Source organism: Bactrocera tryoni, chromosome 1 (genome assembly GCF_016617805.1).
Source record: "Bactrocera tryoni isolate S06 chromosome 1, CSIRO_BtryS06_freeze2, whole genome shotgun sequence".
Classification (NCBI taxonomy): Eukaryota; Metazoa; Arthropoda; class Insecta; order Diptera; family Tephritidae; genus Bactrocera; species Bactrocera tryoni.
Genome location: NC_052499.1, coordinates 90,231,147 through 90,259,121, shown reverse-complemented (window position 1 = coordinate 90,259,121; position 27,975 = coordinate 90,231,147). Strand labels below are relative to the sequence as shown.

The following is a 27,975-nucleotide window of genomic DNA, read 5'->3' as shown; positions in this document are numbered from 1 at the left end:
TACTAAAGAAGTGATTGTATCCATAATGCCAAAAGCAGTTATTTTTTGTTTCTCATATAAATTTTCTGTTTACATTTTGATTATTTTGGGATATTTGCAATTTATTCGTATTTATTTATCACTCAAAAATACTTTACTGGATCAAATATTTATTTCTGAATCATAAAAATAATACAGAACAAAGTAGTTGATTTTGAGATTATGGATCCAACTACTTTTGACAAATTGTTGTTTTTTTTCTATCGATACAACCGTATATAATTGAATGAGTAGACCTAACGGTGATTTTCCAGTTATGTATATAGTGAAGACAATGAAATTTCTTGTGTAGGTGGATAGGTTTATATTAGGTTGATGTATAGAAAAGAAAATGCATTTTGAACATATTTGTGTTGTGAATCTTTTGTATTTAGTGTGCGTAAGTTCCGACCCTTTTGCAGTTAGTCTAAGCAAAAAAGTCGTATATATGCCATCCTAAGAAGGTCACACAGTAATATTTCGATATTGCTTATCACTATATGAAAGATAGTAGTGAATAAAATAATCCAAATTACATTTCAATATCTCTTTTTTTTTAAATATAAAACCTAATTTCTTGAGTTGTTCAAATATGAGGAAGTTTTGGGGAAATGGTATTGTGTAGATGTTTTTGTTTTAAAATAATCATGTATACAATTTATTCATCATTTCCCTTGGATTGCCTCTTTTCCAATATTGCTATAAATATTCCATCGGCGTGATCTTGATCTGGTTTTGTATAGAGACAATTCTTTCCTATATTTTTGTAGTTAGAGTTACCCACATTATTCCATTTATTGCGCAAAGCTTTTTTTCCACTGAGCAATTTAAATTGTGGATTTAACTCTAAGCAACGTTGAATAACCTTTAACGAAGTCGTTGTTAAGTAAAAGTTTTTATATTAACCATATAGACCCATACAAACCTGTTCGTTTTCTTCTTCATAGAGGGAGCACGTAGAGTAAACGACTCGTTTTACATTGGAGAACGATTTTAAAGCATGTGAAAGCATTTTAATCTGTAATCCAGCAAGACGGTTTAGACGAGCAGGATCTTTTTCATCTGGATCTAAGGACATCCGATTTTGCATGCCAGATCCGGAGCACGATGGATCAACAAGTATATATTCCACATTTGGGCAGCGATTACTATCTGTAATTTAAATACTTTTAATTTACAAAACGTCAACTATCGAAACTCTTGTTAACTACCAATTGTGAGCGCATCCGCGTTAATGGAATCTACTATTTCACAGCCTGCTAAATTGGTCATATTACGGAGCAGATTGTAACGTTCTATGTTTTGCTCAACAGCATAAATCTTTCCTTTATTTTTCATAACATTAGAAACATGTATGGTTTTCATTCCTGGAGCCGCACACATGTCAAGTACGAAAGCGCCGGGGGGTGGATGTAGCAATTCTGCTACAAGACAGGTCCCCTAAACATAGTTACATGCTGTTCTTTAATCCAATTATTTGTACACAATTTACTTACTTTATCTTGAAGCATGAGCTTTTTTTCCTTTACATAAGGATGGCAAGCCCAGTAATGCTTTTGCTTCGAATGGAATATCAACAGATCGTCCAAATGCATGTCAACCATGTACTCATCCTCCTCAAGCTCCCTTATAGCTTTTAAGAAATCATTATAAGATCCTGAGCTCGCCACATTTTTTTTCCGCCACTCCTCCATTGCCAACATTTCAAAAACATCAGCCATATTAAGCAAATTGGTATTAACACGTACATAGCGAGGCTTCCAAACTGAGAAACGTAAACCAGTAATAAAATTCAGAACATTTTCAAAGCAGTTAATTTTTATTAATTTAAATATCTTTCTTATTTTGTTTTTTCATTACTAAGTCGCAGTTATTTTCCTCACTTATTGCTTTGAAAACGTATAAGCAAATAATAACATTTACAACAAGCACTGAAGAAAGCACTGCCCAGCAATTTACATAAAACTCAGAAATATCAAATGACTCATGTAGCCAAGATCGCACACCATAAAAAGTGATGAATGGAAATGTGAACATTAGAACACTAAATATTATTAACCACAAATATACTAAAGCGCTAGTGTCATTTGAAAATGCGGCATCTTCTTTAATCTGCCCATCTTCAACGACTTTATCTTCGCTTCCTTCGTGATGCTTTTCCAATGGGTATGTATCTTTTAAATCTTCAAGCATATTAAATTTGCCTTTTTTCATAGTAAAACTATAAAGTGTATTGCTTAAATCACCCAATAATAAGTTTGCTTGCCTTTTATGTTTTTGGTATCATAAACTGCACCGCCTAAGTTTGCTTCAAGCCTTTCGCGATATTGGCTAACTGTTAGAACGGGTTTGCTTTCACCAATCAATTTTTTTCGTCCAAATATAAGCTCTGTCACAAGAATTTTGCAGAGAGCAGAACTTAATCGTGGATTTTCTTCCAAAATCTTTGTTTGTGCGATTGCTTCGTCAATTACTCCTCGGTTGTCAATGTACTGCTTCAATATCGCTTGCATACCCCGCAAACGCTGAAGAAACAATGCACGTTAGTGAAACTATGTTAAAAACTATTAACCATTTACGAAACCTACTGCATGCTTTTCTTCAAAAATTAAAGACTTAAGCGATTTTTTTCGTTCCAGTGCCGCCTTTAAAACAGCAGCAACACGCCTATATTGTGTTGGCACTTTGATTGAGTGCTTAAATTTGTTTGCCTCCATATTTTATCACACGTGACTTTAGATTCATATAGTTATGTATTGTGAGGAACATGGATGCGAGAACAAAATCGAATCGACAATAAATTGCCGGAATTAACTACACAGCGAAATTCGTGGTTGCCAGAATGTTCGATGGTCGATGTTTGGTATCAAGAATGATAGAGAAAGAATGATAGCGCAATGCGCATGTTTGCTTTCAGTCAGCTGTTCTTGCTGACGTCACGGTTGACTTATTATTCGCCCGCGCTATTGAAAGTGAATTCGAATTGTGTTTTCAAGTGTTATATTATTTGTTAAATTCTATATTTTTAAAATGCGTTGTGCAGTGTTCGGTTGTAATAATAACAATGGTAAAAATACTGCTACGAAGTGGAGATTTTTTCATTTCCCTAAGGATAAAGCCGCATTAAAACAATGGATTCAAATAATGTACTGAAACAGATAATGGAGCTGGTTTCATCAATGATGTTTGGTATCAAGATGATAGAGAAAGAATGATAGCGCAATGCGCATGTTTGCTTTCAGTCAGCTGTTCTTGCTGACGTCACGGTTGACTTATTATTCGCCCGCGCTATTGAAAGTGAATTCGAATTGTGTTTTCAAGTGTTATATTATTTGTTAAATTCTATATTTTTAAAATGCGTTGTGCAGTGTTCGGTTGTAATAATAACAATGGTAAAAATACTGCTACGAAGTGGAGATTTTTTCATTTCCCTAAGGATAAAGCCGCATTAAAACAATGGATTCAAATAATGTACTGAAACAGATAATGGAGCTGGTTTCATCAATGACCATTCCAAAAAGGTAATACTCAAGCTACATATATATTTAGATAAGTTGATTTTCTACAGTTTTTGATTTTACATATGATTTACAGGTATGTATACTCCAAAGCAATAATGCTTTGAAATTGCTGCTGGATGACTTAAGACAGCAGCACAAAATTGATTACGTTTTGACTTATCGATTGAACCAGGACGTTTTGGAAATTTTTTTTGGCGTAATCAGGTCAAAAGGCGGTCTTCACGATCATCCTGACAGGCAGGAGTTCAAATATAGGCTGCGTTCCTATATACTTGGTCACAACGAAGGAGCGATCACAGAAGAAGGCAATGTTGAAGTCGACAACACACCAGATTTGGAAGGAAATTAGTTATCTCTAACCGGTAATTATCAAAATATTACACGTACATAGTATTATAAACCTAAAACTACATAAAACATTATTATATACATAAAATTGTATTGATGTTAACAAATGCAAATATGTACTTACATACAATCTAAGTTTTTGCATACTAACCACTGTTTTTTATCCTAATTATACTAATAATAATAACTAACAATTTATTCCATTTATTGATACGCATGTACATATGTATGTTTATTATATTTTTGCAGGTAATATTTTTTAACGTGTGTCAGTTGATCTGAATTCCACTGACCCAATCGAAAAAAATGATGACTTGGAGATTCTCAACAACGACGGACTTGAGAATTTTGCATGGTACATCTGCCACAAACTCGGTAAAGACAACCCCGAAATTTGTGCCAATTCCGAAAATTGTTCGTCACATACTTGGGTGGATCACCTTTCTGAAGGAGGACTCTCAAAACCAACAGATATGTTGATGGAGCATTTGAGAGCCTTGCAAGCAATATTTGACGACGTCAATGGTAATGATTTGCTTATATGTACAAATTATGTCCAGAAACACATAGATTTAAGTGATTTTGTAAATTGTAGCTCGAAAATAAAAGAACTATTTTTCAGAGCTAGAATGTATTTTAGGATTCGTTCCTTAAATAAAAACATAATTGAACATATGTTTAGTAAAAAAAGAAAATTAAATAAAACAATAAATTGATACTTGGTTACAAAATATTCAATCTTTTTATTTACATAAATGTATAGGGTTGAAACAAACACAGCAAAGATTGTCTCTTTTTAAATAATTCATTGAAAATTCAATTAATTGAATATGTAGGTAAATGTTCACTATAAAATATTCACTTATATTGATGTTAAATTTGATGATATTCATGATTTTGTATGCCTGCAATACAAAGTTGCTTCTTATTGCAAAGAAAAACAACCAACTGAAAATCAGCTGATTGTAAGTTGGTCAACCGTGACGTAGATGCGCAGAACGAACAAAATTTGAACTCGTCTTTGCGCAATCTTTGTTTCTATCATTCTTGGTTTGGTATCAATATACTTTATAAGGGGTGCCGGACTGTGCATCAGACACAGTTCTAATTAGGATGTTGCTTAGTAAAGAATTTTAGGTAAAAAGTTCTATATATGTATATAGTATCTTACAGCCGATTAATATAGAACTTTTGGTTAAAATTTAGAATAGCATCCCCGGATTTCGGGGATAAAATGGGTATCACTGGAAAGGTGACGTTCTCCAGATCCCGAAAATATATATATATAGTTGCCGCTGACTTATAGTTTTAAAGATATTGGCTTGGGTTTACTTTAGTATCTCATTTTCATTGCTTATTCCTCTTAAATGCGTGCACGGATTTTTTTAAATTTATATAGCACGGATAGCCAATGAATTAAACTTTGGTTTAAATGTAAATTTATTGTTCAATGTTAATTTGTTTTTTAGATATAAGTAAGCAAAAAACGCACATTTTCACATTTGCTCAAACAATGGCTCTCTTCTTTTGAAGTTTTTGTTGCACTGCTTGCAAAAAATTTAACCAATTTAACACACATACATTCTTTGAAATATATTTAATTGAATTAATGATAAATTATGAATTTTAAGTTGCAATTTTATGTACAATTTAATAAATAAAACAGCTTTAAATTACGTGTTATACTGTTCCTTTAAATGTAAGCAAAATTACTGAATTTGAACTGTCAAACGACGAAGAAAATAAGCACAAAAGGAAGACAGTAATAACCCAACGAATCAAAATGGTAGGTCTTATATACATTTGGGTTACTTTACATAGAACTCGTTTCGGATCGAAGGTTGAAAGTATTAACAAAATACGTCCATATAAAGAAAATTTGGAATAAAAGATCGCGCGATTTTTTATTCCAAATTTTCGCCTGCGGCGCTTGTTTCAATGTAATATATTATACTGAAAATATAATGAAAATTTTGAATAAAAAATCGCGCGATTTTTTATTCTAAATTATCGCCTGCGGCGCTTGTTTCAATGTAATATTTTATATTGAAAATCGCGCGATTGTTTATTCAAAATTTTCGTTATATGGACGTAATATATTGCCCACTTTTCAGGGTCTTGTATAAATGGTTGGTTGGGTTATCTTGGTATTACTGATACATATACAATTTTTAATTTTCAGTGTTTTTATTATTTAAATAAAGTGGATTTCCACTTTAATTCATTGAAATAATAAAAATAATAAACATAGACAGTTCAAAGTGGACAACCACCGTGTAAACACGTCCCGTGACCGTTTCTCGCGTTCTTTTCCTCTTTGCGATCGACTACGATAGTCTAACTGATCCAGTTACCGCAACTCCTTATAGTTGTAGTTGTTAGTTTATTAGTGTAAACTTATAAAAAAAAAAAAAACTCAGTGCCGTAGTTAAAAATAAAAAACTCAGTGCCGTGGTTAACATTCGACACCATGAAGGGGGATGACCCCCCCGAAAGCAATAGGTTTCGGTTACTCGATCCCGATTTGCAACGTCCCAATAAACGACCAAAATTCAGTGACTTTGTACCACTTCCTGTGCCAAAACAAAATGACGACCATATCCCTCGGTTCTTAGTGGCAAGTGCTATCGGTCCAATTGTAGATGACAAAATCCGTCCATTATCATCATATAATGTCTTTCAAATCGAAAGGGGTTTAAAACACATTTGCGGCGATAACACCGTTGTAACGGAATTAAGATCTGGTGACCTCCTCCTAAAAGTCGAAAATGCGAAATCGGCCGAAAAGTATATTAAAGCAACCCGCATAGACATTATACCTGTAAAAATTACCTCTCACAAAGGTCTTAACACCACTCAAGGCAGAATATACTCCAGAAATCTAATCAATCTCTCCGAAGAAGAATTAATAGAAGGGCTAGGAAACCAAAAAGTGATCGAAGTCAAAAAAATCATGCGAAAAGTTGGTGACGCACTAATCTCTACTGGAGCTGCAATTGTGACATTCGACCTAATCCGTAGACCAGAAATCCTTAAATTAGGTTGGGAAAGGGTTCGTGTGCAAGAATTTATCCCAAATCCGATGCGGTGCAAAACCTGCCAGAGACTCGGTCATACCAAAAATAGATGTCGAAATATTGAGCTATGCAGTCAGTGTGCAACCTCTCCCCCACATAATTCATGCCCAAGAACATTCTGCATAAACTGCCAAATTGAAACCCATCCATCCAATGACCCAGGCTGTCCCACTTTCCTTAAACACAAGTCAGTAAATAAAATAAAAATAGAGCGCCGATGCACAATTAGAGATGCATGGAAAATCTTCAACAGCGACCCCAGCACACATCAAATTCAACCCCCTCAAAAAAAAACAAAGGCGCCGTCCTTCGCACAAATTGTAAAAAACACCAGTAATACAATGACTGAACCAACAACTGCAAACACAGCACACGACTTGCAAACAACTCCAGCAAACAAGCCCCATGTAGAAACTACAAACAACAACCCACAAGCAAATAACGGAGCATCCAAGAAAACAAGTCATACTAAATCAATCACACAAACAACTTCAACCATATCCAAACCTCAGCAGAAAAACAATACAACAACATCCCCAGCAAGACAACAAACAGCAACTAACGCCAGTACACCAGAAATAGCAACTACAAGTAGAAATGCAGAAAATAATTCCAGCCCAGCTACCCCTACATACCCCAGTCCAATCATCAGTGATACCGAGATGTCACCTTTCAGCCAATTACACGCAAAATTCCCCGATCTTAACGTCCTCATAACACCAAATACATATAAAACAACATTACCGTCACACAAGTCATCCAACATAGATAAGTCTTAAATATAAATTTCCTTATACTAACCCTTTAATTCATATTCAAACACACATATTATATAACATATGTTACCATTATTACAGTGGAACATAAATGGATATTACAATAATTTCATCGATCTTGAAATATTAATTAAATCACACAATCCTTCTGTAATCCTTTTAAATGAAACCCACCTCCCCTACATGGTCAATGCTCATACCCCTTTGGCCTATGTTGGTTACTTTCATAATTTGCCTCATATTTTATCTTGTAAGCAAGGAATTGGGGTCTTAGTGAAGAAAAATGTCCCGCACATATGTTATCCTCTCCAATCCCGCATCTCTTCCTTGGTATTAGAAATTCAATCCCCCAATAAAATATCCATTGTCTGCGCCTACTCCCCTCCTGATCAAACATTTTCAACCAATGACTTTAATAGTATTTTCCCGTCAACTGATAGTCCTTTTATTGTGGCAGGCGATTTTAACGCCTGGAGCCCTATGTGGGGTTCCACTTCGCTTAATGCTAAGGGCCGTGTAATTGAAGACTCAATCCTTGCCTCCAACTCCTTTGTCCTTAATAACGGTTCCCCGACTCACTTCTCTACTCACAAATCCTTCACCCTCCTTGACCTCACCATATGTTCGATTTCCCTTTCTGCCAAATGCGCTTGGCTAGTAATTGATGACCTCCATGGCAGTGATCATTTCCCCATTATTATCAGACTCCCTTCAAACCGTTCTCCTTCAACATTTCGACCGAGGTTGAAATACCAGACTGACTCTGCTGATTGGTTAAAGTTCCAAGATGCGTGTCTACATGGTTGCAGCTCCTATCCCGTTTCCCTTAACGTCAACGAAGAAACTTCCCGCGTCCAAAAAATCATCAGAAGTGCGGCTAATCTATCTATCCCACAATCAGGTAGCAAAACTTGTAGGCCGGCTCCATTGTGGTGGAGCGCTGAACTTTCAACTTTAAGGCAAGCCAAACAAGGTACATGGCATGAATATAAGCGTGAAAGGTCTTCCTCCAATCTACTTCAGTACAAAAAAGCTAATGCTAATTTTCGCCGCAAAGCCAAACTTGCGAAAGCTGCCTGTTTTGAAAAATTTACCAGCAACATTAACTCTTCATCCAACCCAAGAAGGATCTGGGCCGACATCAAAAGACTAACTGGGATGGCTTATTTTCCTACAATATCTGCCTTAAGTTCCGCTCGCGGCACTCTTCTATATCCTTTAGATATAGCTCAAGAGTTCGCCAACTACTTTTCTTCGGCCTCCTCTGATTGCAACTTCCCCCCTGAATTTATTTCAAATAAGTACCAAACACCCTCATCCCGGTTTCCTCCCAGCAATCTTTCGATCTCTGCCAAGCACTTAGAAGAAGACTTATCGCATTTTGAGCTGGTCTCTGCCCTTTCTTCAGTAAAAGGCAAAACACCTGGCCACGATAGAATCTCTTACCCCATTATCAAGAACCTTCCCCTTCCTATCCTATCCCGCCTTCTTAACCTCTACAATAATATCTTTTCTACAGGCATTTTCCCCCAAGCTTGGAAAACCAGCTTGATAGTTCCCATCCTCAAACCTGGTAAATCTCCTCTTGATGTCTGCAGTTACCGCCCAATCTCCCTTCTCCCGTGTTTAGGCAAACTGCTAGAAAAAATGATTGCTACCAGACTCTCCTGGTATGCCCGCAAAAATAATTTCATTCATCATAACCAAGTTGCATTCAAAAGAGGGCAGGGTACTATCGACTCACTTGTTCATCTTGACCACTACATTTCTAATGCTCTGTCTAATAAAAATCACATCTCTTTGATGTCTCTCGATTTTCAAAAAGCCTTCGATCGAATAGGCATTCATATCGTACTAAGGCAACTAACCAAATGGAATGTGGGTCCGCGAATCTTAAACTTTATAAAATCTTTTTTATCCCATCGTAAAATAAGTGTCCTTATCTCGAACACCCGCTCCTCTATCCTTCCCCTAGATAATGGCACTCCTCAAGGATCACCCTTATCGGTGATTCTCTTCATTATAGCGTTTGATGAACTTAGCGAACTATTATCTAAATTTACCACTATTGAGCACCAACTGTACGCTGACGATGTTCTGGTGTACTCCAAAAACACTGATCAAGCAGCAGTGCAAAGAACCTTCTCCGATATCCTCTCCAAAATCTTCTCCTGGTCGCAAACTTCCGGCGCTTCAATTTCCCCTAGCAAATCCAAATTGTTGCACATTTGCAGAAAAAGAAACTGTATCACACATACCATAACTTTTTCCAATATAACTATAAATTGTACAAATAGCCTTAAGTTTTTAGGTTTAATATTAGACTCTAAGTACTCTTTCGCACAACATTGTCAATATGTAAGAGATAGATTAATGTCCAAACTATTAATAGTTAAGTACCTCTCCGCAAAGCGCTCATTTATCGGCCCGGCACTGTTGATTAACGTAACCAGGGCACTTATTGTCTCAACTATACAATACGGTTTGGAAGTTTATGGACATCACGCAAAAAATAAGTTGAAAATGCTTACTGCCCCTTACCACGCTGCAATTCGAAGATCGCTGCGCGCGTTTCCAACGACTCCCTTAAATAATTTATTCGCAGAATCTGGGCTAAATACAATATTCGATTACGCCGAAGATTCAATTCGCAAACTCTTTGCTAAGCTGATGTTTTCACCGAATGCTCTTCTTAGAACGGACCTACAATTAGCGATTTCGCGCAAACGGCCACCGAAAGTGCAATCATCTGTTTACTTATGCGGCAAATTCGCAAAGGATATCGGCCTTCCTCTCCAAAGGCCTCATATTCGCAAAAGCATTCATCCGCCGTGGCTGTTTAGAAATGATTCTTTTATCAATGAACTTGTCCATCTGCGGAAGGCGAATACTGCCAACGATGTATACAAGGCAAATTTCCTCGAAGTGGCAGCTAAATATAAATCCACTGGATGGGATCTGATTTTTACCGACGGCTCAAAATCATCACAGACTTCGTTTGCTGTTGTGAAAGAACATGGAGAAGTAATTTCTTATGGTATCTTGTTTAATTTCTGCTCGATTTTCACAGCAGAAGCCGTGGCAATATTCAACGCGATGCTTTATTCCGTACGAAATAAAGGAAAATGTATAATTTGCTCTGACAGTATGTCATGCTTTCAAGCTATTAAGGGATGTAACCAAACCAATCCCGTTATTGAAAACATTCGTGACATCCTTATTTCACACCCCCAGAATATCAAAATCATGTGGGTCCCCGGTCACGCAGATATAAACGGCAACACGATTGCCGATAAGATCGCTAAAGATATGGTTCTTACACCTACCATAACTTCCAACGTTCTTTTTAAAAGGGATATCTATTGGATTATAAATAATGAGAGGCAAAAAAAACTGCTATCCGAGTGGAGCCGATATAGCCATCACTACTCCTCAATCAATCCCAGACGTACAAAGCCCTGCTTCTCTCTGACCATCCCGACAAATTACATTACTCCATATACCCGTCTTCGACTTGGCCACACGATTATTACAACCTCTCATTTGCTTCAAGGCGCTACTCCTAGTTGCTGCCCTTTCTGCAACTTTTCACTCAGCATTAATCACCTCTTGGATTGCTGCCCGAAACTTGACGCCCAAAGACTACACTATTTTAATGATATTAATCCTACACAGCTGTTAAAAAACCCTACTGACAATAATATTAGCAAGATATATAACTTCCTCAGAGAGACCGATCTACTCCGACGCATTTGAAACTGCCCTAGTCAACATGCCAGCCGAAAGCCTCCGTCGCTAGCGCTGCGTTATCTTTAGTTTATGTAATAATTTATTGTTATGTAAACTTTTATAAATAAATAAATAAAAATAAATAAACATAGAGTCACTCTATGCGTAAAAATACATACATTTTATAATAATTAGTGAAAATTGTATGGAAAAACTGCGATTTTACACCATTTTCAGGAGGCTGCCCTGGAGCCCCCCGTGGTTCTAGGGGGGGAAGGGTGCTATTATTCAAAAGCTCCATTCATTACCTTTCAAATGAGGGGGGTAGCAAGCCCCCAACCCCCTCCCCCTTTGCGCAAAACCTCTTCAAAATGAGATACTAAACTAAACATTCCCCTATCTTTAAAACTATAAGTCAGCGGCAAGTATATATATATATTTTCGTGATCTGGAGAACGTCACCTTTCCAGTGATACCCATTTTATTCCCGAAATCCGGGGATGCTATTCTAAATCCCAGCCGAACTTTTGCTTCGCACACAAATTTGCTTTGACCCACAAGGTCGTTAATTCTTTTGTATGAGTGCGTTTTGTTTTTTTGGTGTCGTTGTTAGAGTATGAATTGTCAACCAAAGCAAGGAAAGTTGTATGTGAATAGGCCATTAAGGCGAAGGCTTATAGCAGAAACAGCGAATTCCGCTCCTCCCTTCCTTATGGAAGGCATACACACAACAATTAGCTGGTTGATTGAGTTGGGCTAGAAATTGCCCTTGTCGCTACATACGACACAACTTTGATTTGATACAATTTTGAGGCCAACTTCATTTTGAATATTCATTTCGTTGCTTAAACATGAGTTCGTAAGTTGTTGCTTTACTTATTATATATGACAAAATGGAAAAAGTACTTTTTCTACTTTTGTGTCTATCTTATGGACTAATCCATTTTCTGGTCTTCCTTTATGAGATATTTTTATGAAATTAATGTGGTTTAGGTTAAAAAAATGAAATTTACCTTGCGCCCCTTTAGAACAAAGCAGAAAAGATGATAATATTATATGTATTTACGTCAGAGTTTGGACTTTGTCATGTCTTTAATACGGAAAATTTGTGAGTTATTACTTCACGAAAAAGCCACATATGTATGTATATACCATAAGTTATTGGACCCACAAGTAAGTATGTGCTCAATTTTCCTTCCAGTGAGTTTCTCTGACTTGTAGCCCTTTATGTACGTCGACTTTCAGCCTCTGTCAAGCTTCGACAAGATAAGTATGTACATATTTCATTTATATTCAAGTCATCGCTTACATATCGCCATTACGAACATAGATATTTATATATGTATTGCTTACGCCTATACTGAAAACAGCCCTCATAATAATTTAACTTTTAATAATGAAATTATTGTGAGCCATACTTAGAATTAGAGCACAACTTTAGTGATTGATTTTAGTTTTATATTTTTTTAGGATACAAAAGAGATTTAAGTTCTAGGGTAGTGATGTTGTTTTTGTAGCGGCAGAAAACACCAGAGTTGACAGTCCTTGGCCGAAACAAAATCTGGGTCCATTCCGATTACTTAGACCCAACTGCCGTGGGATCAATTCCCTTAATTAATTATATCAATGTATTTTAGAATAACTAACTAACTAACTAATTAGTATTCTACTAATATAAATTGCATACATAATTTTCTATTCATTTAAATTCAATGTGGTTTTTGGGTAGCATTTCCATTTAATTTACGCTATTGCCTAGAAGTGGATGAGTGCAACAAATGTAATTTAGTTGAATGAACTCGTGGTGGTGAAAGCGAAGTCAAAGGTAAATATGGACCGGGGTTCTCAAAACCTATTGCACCTACCATTCCCCCACCACCTGAACCGGTGACTCGATTTCGTGAGCGTTCATTCGATAAAAACTCGACAACTGGTTGTGGTATCTCTCCTCGGAATGGCTGAACTTGAGGTGTACTTCTGATGAGCTGCTCAATTTGGGAGAGACCGTGTGCTTGTCGCCTCGGATTTGTGCTTTCAAAAGTTTCCAATTTGGGTGGCAACACTAAATTACCATCTACTATGGATTTCCCGTCAAATGTAACAACAGCGCCGCTTGGTAAACTGGAATGTGGAATCTTACGATTATCTGGTGGAAGATAATATGTGTCTATGCGCTCTGCAGCTTGAGCTTCTCGGTCGTTTTCATCATCGATTTGTTCCATTTCGGACATTATATCTTCGATAAACAAACTGTGGTTTCCTGGTTCAATGAATGAATCTTCGTCAGGGTTATCATTTTTCATGGATGTTTTTCTCACTGCACCATCAAAATTGTCAGTGGCTTCGCTACGCTCATCCTCAATTTCTGATAAATTATCCTCTTTGGTAAAATTGTGGAATTTAGCACTATTAGGGAAATTTTCTGATATATTTGAGCTAAACTCATTTAAATTCGAACTTGGCGAAGATGAAACAACAATTTTTATCATATTAGTTACATTGGTGCTATCGAGAGGTGATGGAATAAACATTGGTTCAAAATTTTGTGTTTGTGTAACTTTTTGCGCTGTAAGGAAGAGTGTGTCCGTCTCCATTACTTCGTCAATTTCCAATCCTGGGTCTTCACGCCGTTGAGCTATTTGATTTATAATGAGATGTTGAGGGCGACCATCTGTACGTACAATTGGTCGAAAACCACTTTCTATTATTACTGAATCGGGCTTAAATCCATTCTTAATCTTTGTTGACTTGGGTTTATCATGTTTTTTTGAATTTGTATGACTTTCATTGTTAACAAAAATAATAGTAGTATTTGATTCTTGTGGTACAGTGTCATTGTATGGTACAGGTATCTTGGAGCTTAATTTTGTATGTACCAATGTCGCTTCATTTTTCCGATGTTCATTCAAAGTCGTTGGTTCACCAAGCAATAATACGGAAGCAGCTACAGATTGAATCGGAAATAGTTTTTCATTTAAAAATGTTTTTAAAAGTCCAGGAAATGTCTTACGGTAATGGCTAACCATAACGGATGGTTGTGGCACAGGTTGTATGGAAATTTGGGGTGCACGTTGAGGCAAATACGGTAGTAAAGGTTTAGCCGATGGCGACTTCTTGAGAGGTCTGAGAAGTGGACGTCGTCCTGGTAATTTGACGGCATGTAAGAGTTCAGCGTTCTGAGGTGGTCGAAGAAACTCAGATAGACCTATCGGTTTTTGTGCTGGAATATGAGTAAGGTTATATAAATGATTGTGAGATTGTGTATGTTGTGAATGATGATGCAAAAGATTTAGAGGAATTGATGATGTGGATGATAGCGTTTTTTTAGAACTCCCTTGTGAAAATATTTGTGAATTTTTTTCATTCAAGTTGACATAATTTTCGCCATGTAAAATTTCTGGCACTGCTGTAGAAATAAGTGGTCCCAATTGTAAAGTTTCTTGCGGTGTTTCAGCAAGGGAAATTGTTTCTACAGCGTTTTTTTTAATGCTTGTTACTGGTTTCATATTAGATTGCTGCTGAAATTGCGTATGTGAAATTTCCATCGGATTATCATATTTTATTTTCGGAATGGTGCTCATATTGAAATTTGCGTTGTTGATGTTTGTGCTCTTTATTATGCTCTGCTCGAGAGCTTCAGCAGCTCGGATTCCATCTGAAATCAGTTTAGTAATCTCTGATGATTTCGTTATTTCAAAAGATAATTTTGGCGGAGTTCCATTCATATTATGGTTTTTAAGCAAATTTGTTTGGTGCTTCAATAAAAAATTGTCGTTGGGGCTGACCTTGGTTTCATGACGAATCGATGCTTCGGCATCAGCATCAGCAGGATTAAAATGCGGCGCGAGCTCTTCGTGCTTCTCCGAAGCTGATGCAGAAAACTCTGAATCATCGCATGTATCGTGAACGTGAATTTTCCAACCCAAGTAACGATGTGTAAAACATTGATAATAAACGGTATCTGGAGTATTTCGATCGGGAGTCCATGTTATGACACCGGGTTCACCTCGATCACATTTTAAAGTTAGAGTACGTTGATAAGCACCGAACGATTGATAATCATCTGCGGGTGGGCCATCAACATCCGGAGTCCAATTGCAAAGTCGTCCAACTCCAGTCGGTGACACTTGACCAGAACGAGATCGATGTACACCAGCAAATATGCGAACGGACTATATGTTGGAAAAAAGGGAAAAGTATAGTATATACATTTAATATTATTGCGAAGACTATTTAATTTTAATACCAATGAGAAACTATTGATCTTCACTAAAATTGGAACAAAGAGTTTATTTGTTCATAAATTAATGTTGAATTGTTAATAATAAGTATATTATATCATACCTTTTTGTCTTCCTCTCTTTTATGTTCGTAGCCACCTACAGAGTCATCGGTAATGTAAAATGGGTGGTATTTTGCAGGTATATCGGCATCAATACCACCTTCTACCACAAATGTATACGTTTTTCCACGCACAACATTAATTTCTGGTATAAGTAATCCATTTATATACCACGATATACCCCATCCAACATGTCCTAAATAAGAAAAAAAAATTAAAGCACAACATGTATGTATATGTACATACATATGTACACCTGTATATCCGATGAGTGTACCTGTTATTGCAGAGTATCCATGTTTCCCTCCTGTGGGACCCATCTGTGCATAAAATACCCCGTCTTCGGGCTCATAGCATTGTATAGCAGGAATATCCCAGGCTCCATTGGTGCTAGTAGGTTTTGGCGTTGGAATGGGCTGCTGATGAGGACGTGCTTGTTGTAAGGGTCGCGTCTCTTGGCGTCTACTTGGGCTTTGTAAGGCTTGTGGACGATTATCGTAAAACTCTTCAGACTGTGTATTATTTGAACTTAAAGTTATTTTATGAGCTGAGTAACTCTGAAGATTACTTTGTTGATTATCATCATAATTATCCTCTTCACTTTCACCACCTGTTTTCGAGCCTTCAGGTGAAGGACAGTTCCAAATGGGCTGTCGGCCAAAATCAATTCGAGTGGAATATCGTGTAAAATATGTATGGTACGAGGCTTCATTACGTTCATTAAGTGGACCGATTCCCCAAACGATTGCTTGAGACAAATTTACTAAAATCGGTACATCTAACGTGTTATTGGACTGCAGAGATCGTTGATAGGTGACGATGGAATATCCATTTACCCATGCAGCATTTAGTAAACGTATTGAGTTTGTACCGTTCTGTGTTTAAATTTATTGAAAATTTATATTAGCTTATATAAAATTTGACAGCGTGGGTCAGCCAATACTTAACCTCAATATTAACTTTAGGACATACACCAAGTCCACCAGAACATTGCGATTTATCGCTCAAGTAATAATCCACTGCAAAACCTTTACCAGTATCTTTTTCAACCCAAGCAACTACAACATCAGAGCCAATCATTTTGCTTTCCTCATGAGTTTTAGAAACACCAAAGGACATATACTCGTTATCGTCTACGATAAAATAATTGATATATAGTAATCGAATAGTATACATCTTTTCATTCGAGTTTAGCTCGAACTTCCCTGTTAGCAGAGGTAAATTTTAATTATAATAAATCAATAAAGTAAAATAAACAATACAAATTTGCATACCAAGAGATCAAAGACCTTTACCTCTTCATGTCGAGACGACATTCGGAGTAAGATAAAATTAACTGACGGAAACTGTTCAAACCCAATTTAAAAGCCTTAAAATTGTTCTTTAGTGCTACTAACCATAGCTGAAGATTGACAGATTATAGTATAGTCTTAAGACTTTTGGACGCGGTTAAATTTCACAACCAACAAGCCCGACATCCAGAAGTATTCCTGATCCTGAAAGCCATCGCTGCGATTATAGCAATCTTTTTTAATCCATGACCAAATATGTACATATATCATAAAGTAACATGAAACTAGTTTATTAAATAGCCTAGTTCATACTACAAACGCATATTCGGCCAAACTTCATTCGCATCAATAATGCACTTAGCAAGGCAAACGTCATCAACACCTGGAATCTGGCAGGGGTATTTACACAAAACCATCGAGAAATAAATTTTGTACAAATTTTTATATATAGAAATAATCATTGAATATACTAGTTTACAACTGAGAAAACTTCTTTCAAATTGAACAAGTCAGAAAAACAGAAGAAATATATCAAGTATAGAACAATTTTCGTTCGCTTAACAAACCTTAGCAACAAAAATCGAAATACGAAAATGGTATAAATCACATAGACTGGCATGCTCATATAGAGATAGAATAGCAAACAGTTATGCCACTTTAATGAGGTATCCAAACACCGTCTTTTCCTAAAAGCGTACTGAATAATTGTGTTGTTGTTTTCAGATATTTGTTATATAAGTATTTTCAGTTGAAAATTCTAAAAATCCCTTTTTTGGCATTCCTGAACTAATTTATTAGTCATATATTAATATATGTATATGTACATATACATGCATAGATATTCCACATATACATACTTACCTAATTTCGCAATAAGTTGTATGACAATACTATCGCCCGCAACGGCCCATCTCACTTCAAATGCTAAATCATCATATAGAACTTCACAATTTAATCTCGACTGAAAAATTGTTGAAAAAATAAAATAAATATAAGGACAAAGAAGGTACAAGGGGGAGCTTTGGGGAAAAATTTTACTAAATATTCGATACGATATGTCATTTATTCGACTTTAGTGTTGACTTTATTAGATAATAAACAAGTACTAAATAAAAATATAGTGAAGGTCTGTATTAACCGCAATTAATCAAAGTTTTACCTTTCTGCAGTAAAAATGTAGGGAGTCAAAAGATAAAAATAAATACATGTTAAGAATTTTCATTAGATCAAATGAATTGGAAATGCATATATTGTAATATGAATGGTACACATTTATCTGCATATGTACATACATATGTATGTGTGTATGTACAAATTATTATCACATCTAATTAAATTAAACAAACCTAAATAAACCATTTAAAAATAATTGCATTTTAAGTAGCTCCTTCTCGGATGTGGTGAAACTTTATTAAAGTTAATTTGTTACTGCAAATTCATTAACGCTACAGAATAAACATAACTGCTTATTACTTTGTGCCAAAACCTACTGTTATTGATTTCTACAGCTGCTCAATCGTTTAAATGGAGCTTAACATAGTAAACATATTATGTACATTATTTAAGACTGTATGCATATGTATGTATGTTTTCATCATTACTTTATTGAAATTAGTCACACTAAACATTAGTTTGAAAATTAATAAGTTTATTAATAACATTAGCAGTTATACCAAAATATACAAATGTAGAAAATCAGATGTTTATTTATAATAATGCGTTAGTTACTCGTTTGTGTATATCCTTGATATGTGCAGTTTCATTTATTCAAGATATGTACATATATACATATTTTTTATACAGTGAAAATAGGTGCGTCTTAAATGCAAATACTTCTAAACAGACATTAAGGAGTTACACACTTAAATATTTATCTAAGGAATAATGAAACAAAATATTTTATTCTCAATGGCTTTTTAATGACTAAAATTACAATATTGCTGGGAAACAATATTAAGCATATTGTTCTTACAATTTAGTGTGGGGATTTATGAAAGTTGATTTTGCACAAATAAATTGTTGTGTTTACATTTTTACATATGTATGTAGATAATACAAACAACGATTATATGACATACTTATGTACATACATATATGTATGTACATACGTGCACATGTGCATTCATCTACCATATGTTATATGGATATGTGAATTGTATTGCAAAAATCTTAAACAGTAGGTTTTACATTTTAAGTTTAAGGTTCGAATTTTATTCTTAAAGTTCCATTTTTCAATGTTTACGGTATAAAGTAAAATCGTAAATATATAGAATTAAACATATTGATTTAGACAATATATTCTTTTTACATACATGTACATATAATTCCCTTTTATACAAAAACACGTAGTATGTATGTATGTAGACAGAGAGTATTAATAAAATCTTTTTCTGGTTCACGCTCTTTTTTGTCAGACGAAAACTGTGCCTAATTAATTTAAATAAGTGTATATACATACATATCTTTAGGTGTTTTTTGAGTTTTAGTTTTTTTTAACTCAAACGTCATATTAGTACGCTGTGCATGCGTAAATAAATGTACATATACAAAATGAGAAGATTGGCCTTTGTTGTGGCTTCATGCCATGATTCAATTACATATACATATGTATGTATGTAGTTCTAAGATTGTATTATTGGAGAGCTTGCCTCTTCTTACGATATTTTTTAATCGAATATCAAATAAAAATGTTTATGTTTTTCTGAAGTCTTTCTTGTTTATATTTTGATGCTTTTGGGGCCTCATGAGAGCTCGCAATAAAAAGAGAATAAACAAATTGTGGTTTTGTTGTTGTTTTTGGACTAACTACATAACCCATCAATGCTGCATATGTTCAAATAAAGTGCATTCTTTGTTCATCCTCTTACGCGATTGAGTTTAATTACACGTTGTGATAGGAAGTGTATAAGTTCCTATTTCTTAAAGAACCATTCCTTAAATTGGCATGCGTTCATTTTGACGAATGTATGCTACGTACATATGTAAGTAAAGAATACTTTTAGGCTACAATCAAATATCAAAGCAAACTTCATCATTACGTTCGGGGTTTTCCCTTACGTTCGTCTAGCAGCTAGTAACTTCTGTAAATTATATACCTCTAAAAACAACCTATGTATATTAATGAAGTAAGAAGTCAATTTTTGTTACAGGAAATATACAGAGTACAAGAAATAAATGAAAACACTTTTACCAATTAAGGTACGGCTGTTTTAATTTTATAATTAATTAATACAGTTCGGCCCAAAGTGATGCCAGCGAACTCAAAAGTTTTATTAAACATGTCTTGCACAAAGTTTACTTGTAATGATTACATAATTAAATTAGCTATCGTTTGATTTGTGCTGAAAAGTGTATAGTTCTACGTTTTAAATGTCGGTCAGTTTTGAATGAAATATAAAGCTCCCTTCGATTCACCAAGCATTTGAGAGTAGTGATTCTAACAAATCAAAGTTTTAGACAAAATAAACTTAGATTCATGTCAACAAGACGCAAACAGCAAAAATTAGATATTTGTGATAGAAGAAACATAAATAAATTAAATGAAATCCCGTAACATTAAAACAACAAATGCATCAAATTAGTTCCAAAGTAATTATACAAAACATGTACATACAAGTATGTATGTATATGTGGTATGTATACACCGTTACAATGGACAATAGAAAAAATTATTTAAGTGGTAAATTAATGAAGATCTGAAATTACACGAATAAAAAGAATGTGGTAATATCTTGACGGCAAGTTTATGTAAATATAAACATTCTATTAATATGCGTTATTTCCTACATATATTAATGTACATATGTATGTATGTATGCAAGAAATTTTATATACACATACTTGTATGTACATACTTTCGGGTCAGATTAATTTCAGTATTTCGGTCTTATGTGTCGCAGTATCTCTAGCAATGGGATAGTAAATATCATGTACATGTAAATGTAATTTTCTATAATAAAACATGAATTGATGAAAATATTTTTTGAAATGAGTGCTTTTGCTATTAAAATTAGCAAAATCAAAATAGAAAATCAAATATTTAGCTAAGTAGTTTTCCAACTTTTTATATGTATATAGTTTAACGTCGTAATTAGATTTTTAAAATTTATGCATGCACGTGGTTTTTTACCTGCGGGCTAATACCAAGCATTTTTAGTGATGGTGGCACGTTTAATCCCTCCGGTATGCGAACATGGCCAAAGTCGACTGTGAAAGCTTCACACCAAACCCCAAAGTGTCCTATGTCAAATATTGTTAAGTCATCGGGTAAAGTGAGCACAATAGTTTTGCGATCATAGCGCCGTAGTGGAATTTCTTTCCCATTCTCATCGGGGATGCGGAGACCTTGAGGACTGGGTCGGTGTCCACGACCAACCCAGAATTTGGCATCTGCGTAAAGAAGAAAATAAAAAAATTGAAGAATGACCTGACATTTCTCTTCTGCTACGTGGTAATACAGGTCCGTTATTTTAAATGTTTTTAGAAAATAACACAAAAATTTAGAAAATCTCGTGTAAAATTGGACTGAAGGTTAACGAACTTAAAATATGACATTTTTTACCTGGTGCTTCACCATCGTAGCTAAAGTTTGGTATTAAAAGTGTTTGTGCATCCACAATTACAATATTATCTGAAGACACAGCATGTACACCCTTCAAAGATGCAATTTTTTGAGGACGAGGAAAATCCAAATCACCTGGAATAGAAACGTGACCAAAATTTACGGCGAACTCATCACACCAAACTGAAAACCATTTAAAGTCACGTAATGTTTTCCCATCGGGTAGCGGTAATGTTATATCTTTGTTCCGATAACGTCGATTAAGGGCAGTAACCCCTCCTCGTTCATCTCTTAGGCGTTGTGCTCCGTCGTTGCTAGGTTTCGCTGTGCTTCCCACATAGAAGTACGCCGCTGCATAAAATCGTAAACAATTATGATGCAGTACGTTAAAAAAATAATATATTGAAGTATTGAATGCAAAATAAGAAAACAATAAAAAATAAACGTCAAAAAAAGTTTTTTTTTTATCAAACTAGCACACATTTTTATAAACAAATACTATTTTTCGATAAAAGCAAAAATTGCGTAATTAAATTATAAGATATTTTTTTACTTTCTTTCGATAAGTAATGAGTACTAAGAACTGATGGCTGTTCATAAAAATAGCGCTTAAAGAGGAGTTATTCTTTAAGATAAAGAAAATTGAAATTAAAAAAGGTATATAACCCCTTAAAATGTAGATCTGTCTAAAAATCGTAAAGCTGAAGTGTTTAAGCTGTTAGGTTATTTCCGAAGATGTTCATTAGGAAAGTAATATTTTAACCGTGGTTTCAAGGATATTCAAAATCCAAACCCCTTAAATTATAATGTAAAGAGATTCGTTTGCACATATAATCGAAAATATTGAAAGTTTAAAAGGAACAATTTTATATATTGTATTAAATTTAATTTATTTGCCTCACTGCTATTATTTCAGGCTATTTTGGTTATATTTACATTGAATGTATGTATATGAATTGTATATATGTATATGGATTTACCTGGGGCTTCGCCATCATAATTAAAGTTTTTGATAAATAATGTACGAGAATCAACGGCATACACGTCCCCCGAAACGCCGTGGTGTAGTCGTGTTAAAGCACCTATTTTTGTACCATAATAGGGAAAGGAAGCACTGACAAGGATGTTAACTGAAAAGATTAAAAGAAAATAGCATGCCTGTCTTAATTACGTGTGTATATATTTAAACTGTTAGAACCAGTTGGTTTGGAATTAATAATGACTAAATGAATACTTTGGGTGAATTGGAATAATGTTTAAAATTAAACCTTATTTACGCTTACTTATTTTAAAAATAATATCTAAGTGTATTATATTTTTGTCTTATATCTCTAAATATTTTCTGCGATTAGAGTAAATATTCAATACTCATTTCTAGCTAAAATATTTCTTAATAATTTATTTTTGATTATATACAATACATATACACATCATATGTTGCGGTATTTGTATGTGTGAGTTGGATGATGGATGATAAAAAAAAAATAACATGAAGGATCCTGTTAATACCAAAGATTTGAATTAGCTTCATGGTTTAAATTATCATAATTGAGATATTAACATGAATATATCCAAATATAAATAAACATACTGATGTCGACAATACAATTTTATAGTTGGCGTTACTTCAGCCTACAAATTTCTCAAATAATTTTCCTCCAAAGCACTAAAATCAGTTGCGATTATAGTATTATAGAAACTCCGAAATCGGGGGTAATAATAATATTATAATAATATCTGCTTATAATTTTTTAGATATTTGTTAGTAAAGTTAATAATTTTGACTACCATTGACATTTGACTTAGGTTTAGATATTATATTGGAAAATAATTAAGCCCTAAGGCTAAATTATGATTCCGATGTGGTAAACCATGTTTAACATAGCGACATAATGCTATGCTAAGAGCCGGCTTCATAGAAAAATATAGTTTTTGGGGTGATAAGTTAAGATACGAATAAAGCTAATTCGGAAGGTCCTGATGATTATTAAAACAAGAAACTTGATTTTGGTCCGACAAGTGAGCAGTCTCTCGACAGATGGACAGACGAACAGCGAGTTCATGAATAATTTTGTATTTCTTAAGAAAGTGTTTATTTATTCATCGATATCTATTTTGTCCTCTTCAATTTAATCACCACCAGATATATTGCACTTCTGCCAATGCCTCAATGCATGTTCTTATCTCCTTAATCGTGGACGCCACTACCCTTACAGTTTTAGAAACTAAAAAAGATACAGGGGGCCACGTCTGGAGAAAATGGTGGCAAAAGCCAACTTTTGTTCTTCCACAAATCCCGCCATTTGTAGCGAATTGCTTCGCTTAAATTGTGCATAACTTGCTGGTAATGTTCTTTATACAGTACACTACGACGTTTTGACATAATGCACGACACCCCTGCAATCGAAAAATCTGTTAGAAAAACCTACATGCTCGATCTAACTTGGTGCGTCTTTTTCGGTCTTGGCTCTTGCTCCAGCTTCCATTGAGATTATTGAGCTTTTTGAGCTTTGGTTTCCACGTCATAGCCATGATTCGTCACCAGTTATACACACTGGAGCAGATCTGGGTTGTCGCGGACTGACGATTAAACGATTGGCAAATACTTTTTCTTCACGTTATTAATGTTTTCGTCTTTTCTTGACGTGATTGGGCGCTCGGCACACTCTTCGTCATTCACACCTTCTCGACCCTCTGATAATATTTTATAAAACCAATAAATGTTGCTTTTGTCCAAGGTAGCTTCATCTTACGTCAGAGTCAACATTCGGACTTATTTTATTTTTTACACAAATTTTTATACAGATTCTTTGTCAAATTTTTTGGGATAAGCAAAAATCGAAAAAGAAATAAAACGCGTCCAAGCGAAACAGCTTACGTTAAGGATATGAGTACCAACATAATAAAACAATCGCAAATCAAAAAAACGTAACCTGCGAAAATTCAAAATTTTCGATATCTTTGTACAAAACTTCGTATATCAAACAATACTAGTAAAAACCACTGGACTGTTATGGTTTTAAAATTTATGTAAATAAATCGTTAATATCCATTGTTTTAATCTATAGTATGTACATATGTTAGCGGTATTATTGTTTAAAATCATCAAAACATTTAAAAAGGTATTAACCGCATATACATATGTAATACAACTAATATATATGTAGTATATATGTGATATCCCTCCTTAAAAATGGGTCAAATTACTCCTCCTTTGTCAATATAAGAGTGTACAATTTATAGTTCCCGCTATTTTAAATTCTTATTAATTTTGTTTTTTTATAGAAACAAATGTTATAATTGTCATTCCATCACTCCTAACTGACATTGGCTCGCATTTATTATTTCGGTACAAATATAGTTCTGAGTTGCAGCTTCTGACTGTAAGAATACATATATTTTAAACACAGATTCTTGCCACGCACCCGTATGTGGACAGTTCCTTTAACCGGATAAAAACATTGTTTCCATGGGTGTCAGCTTATGAGGAATATCACTGTAATTTGGTAGTGGAACTTTGTTTCCTTTACTAGTTTTCTATATTACAAAGATTTAATAGTACAAACATTTGTCTGAGAAAAACATTAACTTATAAAAGTTAATTATGTATGTACATATGTACTCCTGTATATATGTATTTATTTTTATTAACGAAGTGCGCACACAAAATACTGCACTGGTCGTCGTCTCGTAACCATTGGTTATTCAGTCGACGGTAAGTCGCGCATCCATCAAACTGCTTATGACCTACTTTTCGTAACATTTTCCGTTTTTTTGGTATTATTGTTATATATGCGAACTTGGAACAAGGGTACAAAAGACATGCAGACGAGATGAACAAATCGAATAGCCAATGGCCAACCGACAAAAACTTCAACTGATTTCCTCTCAGTAGTAGCTCAACTTACAATTTACAGAAGAAGTAGCATTAGCAAAATATATGTACATATGTACATGCGGACACCTCTCTTCGAAATTGAATCAAGGAAAAATATGCATACATACATATTTATATGTGTATTATGCTAATCAAATTGAAATAAGCGTAAGCGCAATTAACTTTTCTCATCTACCTATGTGTAAATGCAAAAGTATGTTACCATGTACATACCTTTACAGATATGTATATATATATATATAAATAAATATATACATACATCTATCGCAACAATATAAATTTGTTAGCGGGAGCGTAAAGTAATCGGCAATGTCACTAACTATGGCTTTGCAAACAAGTGATGCAAGTCTATGAAGTTTACGTATGTACATACATACACATATGCATACATATGGAAAAGCTAGTAATTTTTGTTGCTTTAACAAAAGAAATTTTTATTCGATAAACAATGTTAAATTAATCATGGATGAATGTACATACATACATACATATACGAAAAATATTATAATATATAGTATAAGGATATTCTTTTTATTTTTTATTATTTTTCTATTTCTATATTTTTAAAATCCCCAATTACACAATGTAAAACTATTAGTTTGTATTTTAATGCAAAGTTGAATACTCACTTCTAACGCATATTAATCCAATCAAAGCTTTTTGGAGAATCTGCATGAGCGGAGCCATATTATAGTTGGTGAAATGATGTTTTGAGGTAATGCGACCGTTTGAATTATGATTCGTTAATTGGGGTACATTCGCAGTTTTTTATCAATTAAGATTATTTGAAATTTGTATATCTGAAACTTTGAAGACTGCTTGTATAAAACAGAGTATCAGATATATGTATGTACATATGTATATGGATGTAAATGCAGGCGTAATATGGAAAACATAATAAAAAAACACTATTTTTTCAATTTGAAAGCCACTTAGTTGCATGAAACTATTGTTTATTCTGCTCACAAGCCACCCTTATTACCCTGGATTGTTATGAAAGTATTAAAAGGAAGATTCGGCTATGATTCTCTAATTTGCAAATTTCTTGTTATTCAAACAACTTTTTACCAGTTTCAACTTAAAGCACGGACGCAATCGATGCTCACCACATCAGCGAAGAAACAAGTAAAATATATATTTTTTTTGTATGTAGTATATGTATGAAATAAGTTTTTGTCTATAAATGGATAAAATTCCGCTGAAGCAAAGCGAACAAGTTCCCGCACTGCTTTTTTAAACACGTCCGATTGCTACTCACAGTCAAACCGTAATAAACATCAAACGTATTGGCCAGACTCGGTTAGCCATAGCCAAAGCTACGAAACTACTTGACTGACTCGAAAGCAGACATACAACCAAAACAATAGATATTCATAGTTTTGGCTGCTGTTGTAGTTTCAATCGTAGTTAATACAACACAATGTTATTGTTACCAAGGTGCTGGATTTGCATTTTGGTACTGGTACTTACTGAGGAGCTTATATTGTTATTTTTGTACCAGATGTGGTGTGCATCAAGAGAAATGTGTTTATCTACTCACCTTGGTGCAAAGGTAAAGTTTTACTATAAAGTTATGCTGTAACCAATATCTCAGTTTTATAAAAATGAAGGCTGCACATATCGCAATTAACTTAAATCATTTAAACTAAAAGTTCTCCATTTTGTGGAGAATTAAAGAAATGAAACAGTTGTAAACAAAAAGTTGTCTTTAAACCTATTTTCGGACACTTCTTTCTATTTAGAACCTATCCCTATATAAACATACATACTTGTAAGTATAGAAAACAGTTTCACTTTGCAGTCAATGATTTTAAATGAAGTTGAACACATCTGTACGAATATCACTGCAATGATCATTATATCCGTACAAGAATACGCACGTACCATATAATATGTATGGTATGTAAATACAAATGTAGTCGATTGTTTTTGGTTGATGATTGTTGTAGATGCTGATAATAATAGTGTTGTGGCTGCCAGTGAGTGAGTATATTTTTATGTATACTATATGTACATTACATATATACCTGTTTAAGACGTTAATTCTGTATACCAATGCAAACCAGTAAGGCTGCTTTCGTAAATGGATATAATGAAACTATTGATCCACCCACATAGCAGTGCTAATCAGTAGCTGGACATTAGGAATAAAAATGTAGAACTCTGCTTCAAAAATATTAGATAGATAGGTTAGGAGGTTGAATCTAAGAGGAACCTCACTTGGACAGCTTAGAGCACCAGTCCCTTGTGGTAAAATAAAAGATAATTGTCTCAATATACAGTAGATAGGGACTTCTGATCAACTCTGACTCCACAATTACGGCAATTTATTTACTGCTGGTGTCAAGTACAATTCTACGGCTCCTCTAGGAAATTATAATCGTAACTGACCGCGCTAGTCAACCGGACGAAT

General features: G+C 34.5%; 2 protein-coding genes and 1 long non-coding RNA gene across 9 annotated transcripts; 1 reads left to right on the top strand and 2 right to left on the bottom strand.

Annotated features, from left to right (window-relative positions):
* Positions 1–386: 386 nt before the first annotated feature.
* On the bottom strand, positions 387–2,858 carry LOC120778466 (28S rRNA (cytosine-C(5))-methyltransferase). Its single transcript, XM_040110278.1, has 6 exons — positions 2,607–2,858; positions 2,285–2,543; positions 1,515–1,783; positions 1,230–1,458; positions 944–1,170; positions 387–883 (listed from the first exon to the last, which is right to left on the bottom strand). Exons 1-6 carry the CDS (start codon positions 2,733–2,735, stop codon positions 677–679), a joined length of 1,320 nt encoding a protein of 439 aa, XP_039966212.1. The 5' UTR covers positions 2,736–2,858; the 3' UTR covers positions 387–676.
* Positions 2,859–2,976: 118 nt separating this feature from the next.
* On the top strand, positions 2,977–4,509 carry LOC120782555. The gene is made up of 3 exons (XR_005706267.1): positions 2,977–3,539; positions 3,613–3,901; positions 4,137–4,509. It is a non-coding gene; the product is annotated as an uncharacterized LOC120782555 (long non-coding RNA).
* Positions 4,510–12,845: 8,336 nt separating this feature from the next.
* LOC120773438 (protein Skeletor, isoforms B/C) lies at positions 12,846–26,816 on the bottom strand. 7 transcript variants are annotated; one of them, XM_040102367.1, is made up of 11 exons: positions 26,631–26,816; positions 26,192–26,368; positions 22,645–22,794; positions 21,665–22,015; positions 21,233–21,492; positions 17,965–18,064; positions 16,760–16,944; positions 16,089–16,686; positions 15,814–16,007; positions 14,480–15,641; positions 12,846–14,413 (listed from the first exon to the last, which is right to left on the bottom strand). In XM_040102367.1, exons 2-11 carry the CDS (start codon positions 26,247–26,249, stop codon positions 13,218–13,220), a joined length of 4,254 nt encoding a protein of 1,417 aa, XP_039958301.1. In that variant the 5' UTR covers positions 26,250–26,368; positions 26,631–26,816; the 3' UTR covers positions 12,846–13,217. The 7 variants fall into 7 exon arrangements, with proteins under 7 accessions (XP_039958301.1, XP_039958266.1, XP_039958258.1 ...); XM_040102376.1 differs by lacking the exon at positions 12,846–14,413 and having other exon boundaries at positions 14,988–15,124; positions 15,255–15,641; XM_040102332.1 differs by having other exon boundaries at positions 12,846–15,641; positions 26,192–26,377.
* Positions 26,817–27,975: the final 1,159 nt, after the last annotated feature.

Coding starts and splice junctions, on each gene's coding strand:
- LOC120778466 (XM_040110278.1), bottom strand. CDS start 2,735: ATGGAGGCAAACAAATTTAAGCACTCAATCAAAGTGCCAACACAATAT. Junction 2,544..2,606: donor TTTTTGAAGAAAAGCATGCA/GTAGGTTTCGTA, acceptor TTGTTTCTTCAG/CGTTTGCGGGGTATGCAAGC. Junction 1,784..2,284: donor TGATACCAAAAACATAAAAG/GCAAGCAAACTT, acceptor TACGTTTCTCAG/TTTGGAAGCCTCGCTATGTA.
- LOC120773438 (XM_040102332.1), bottom strand. CDS start 26,249: ATGGCTCCGCTCATGCAGATTCTCCAAAAAGCTTTGATTGGATTAATA. Junction 16,687..16,759: donor GTCCTAAAGTTAATATTGAG/GTTAAGTATTGG, acceptor ATTTAAACACAG/AACGGTACAAACTCAATACG. Junction 15,642..15,813: donor AAAGAGAGGAAGACAAAAAG/GTATGATATAAT, acceptor TCCAACATATAG/TCCGTTCGCATATTTGCTGG.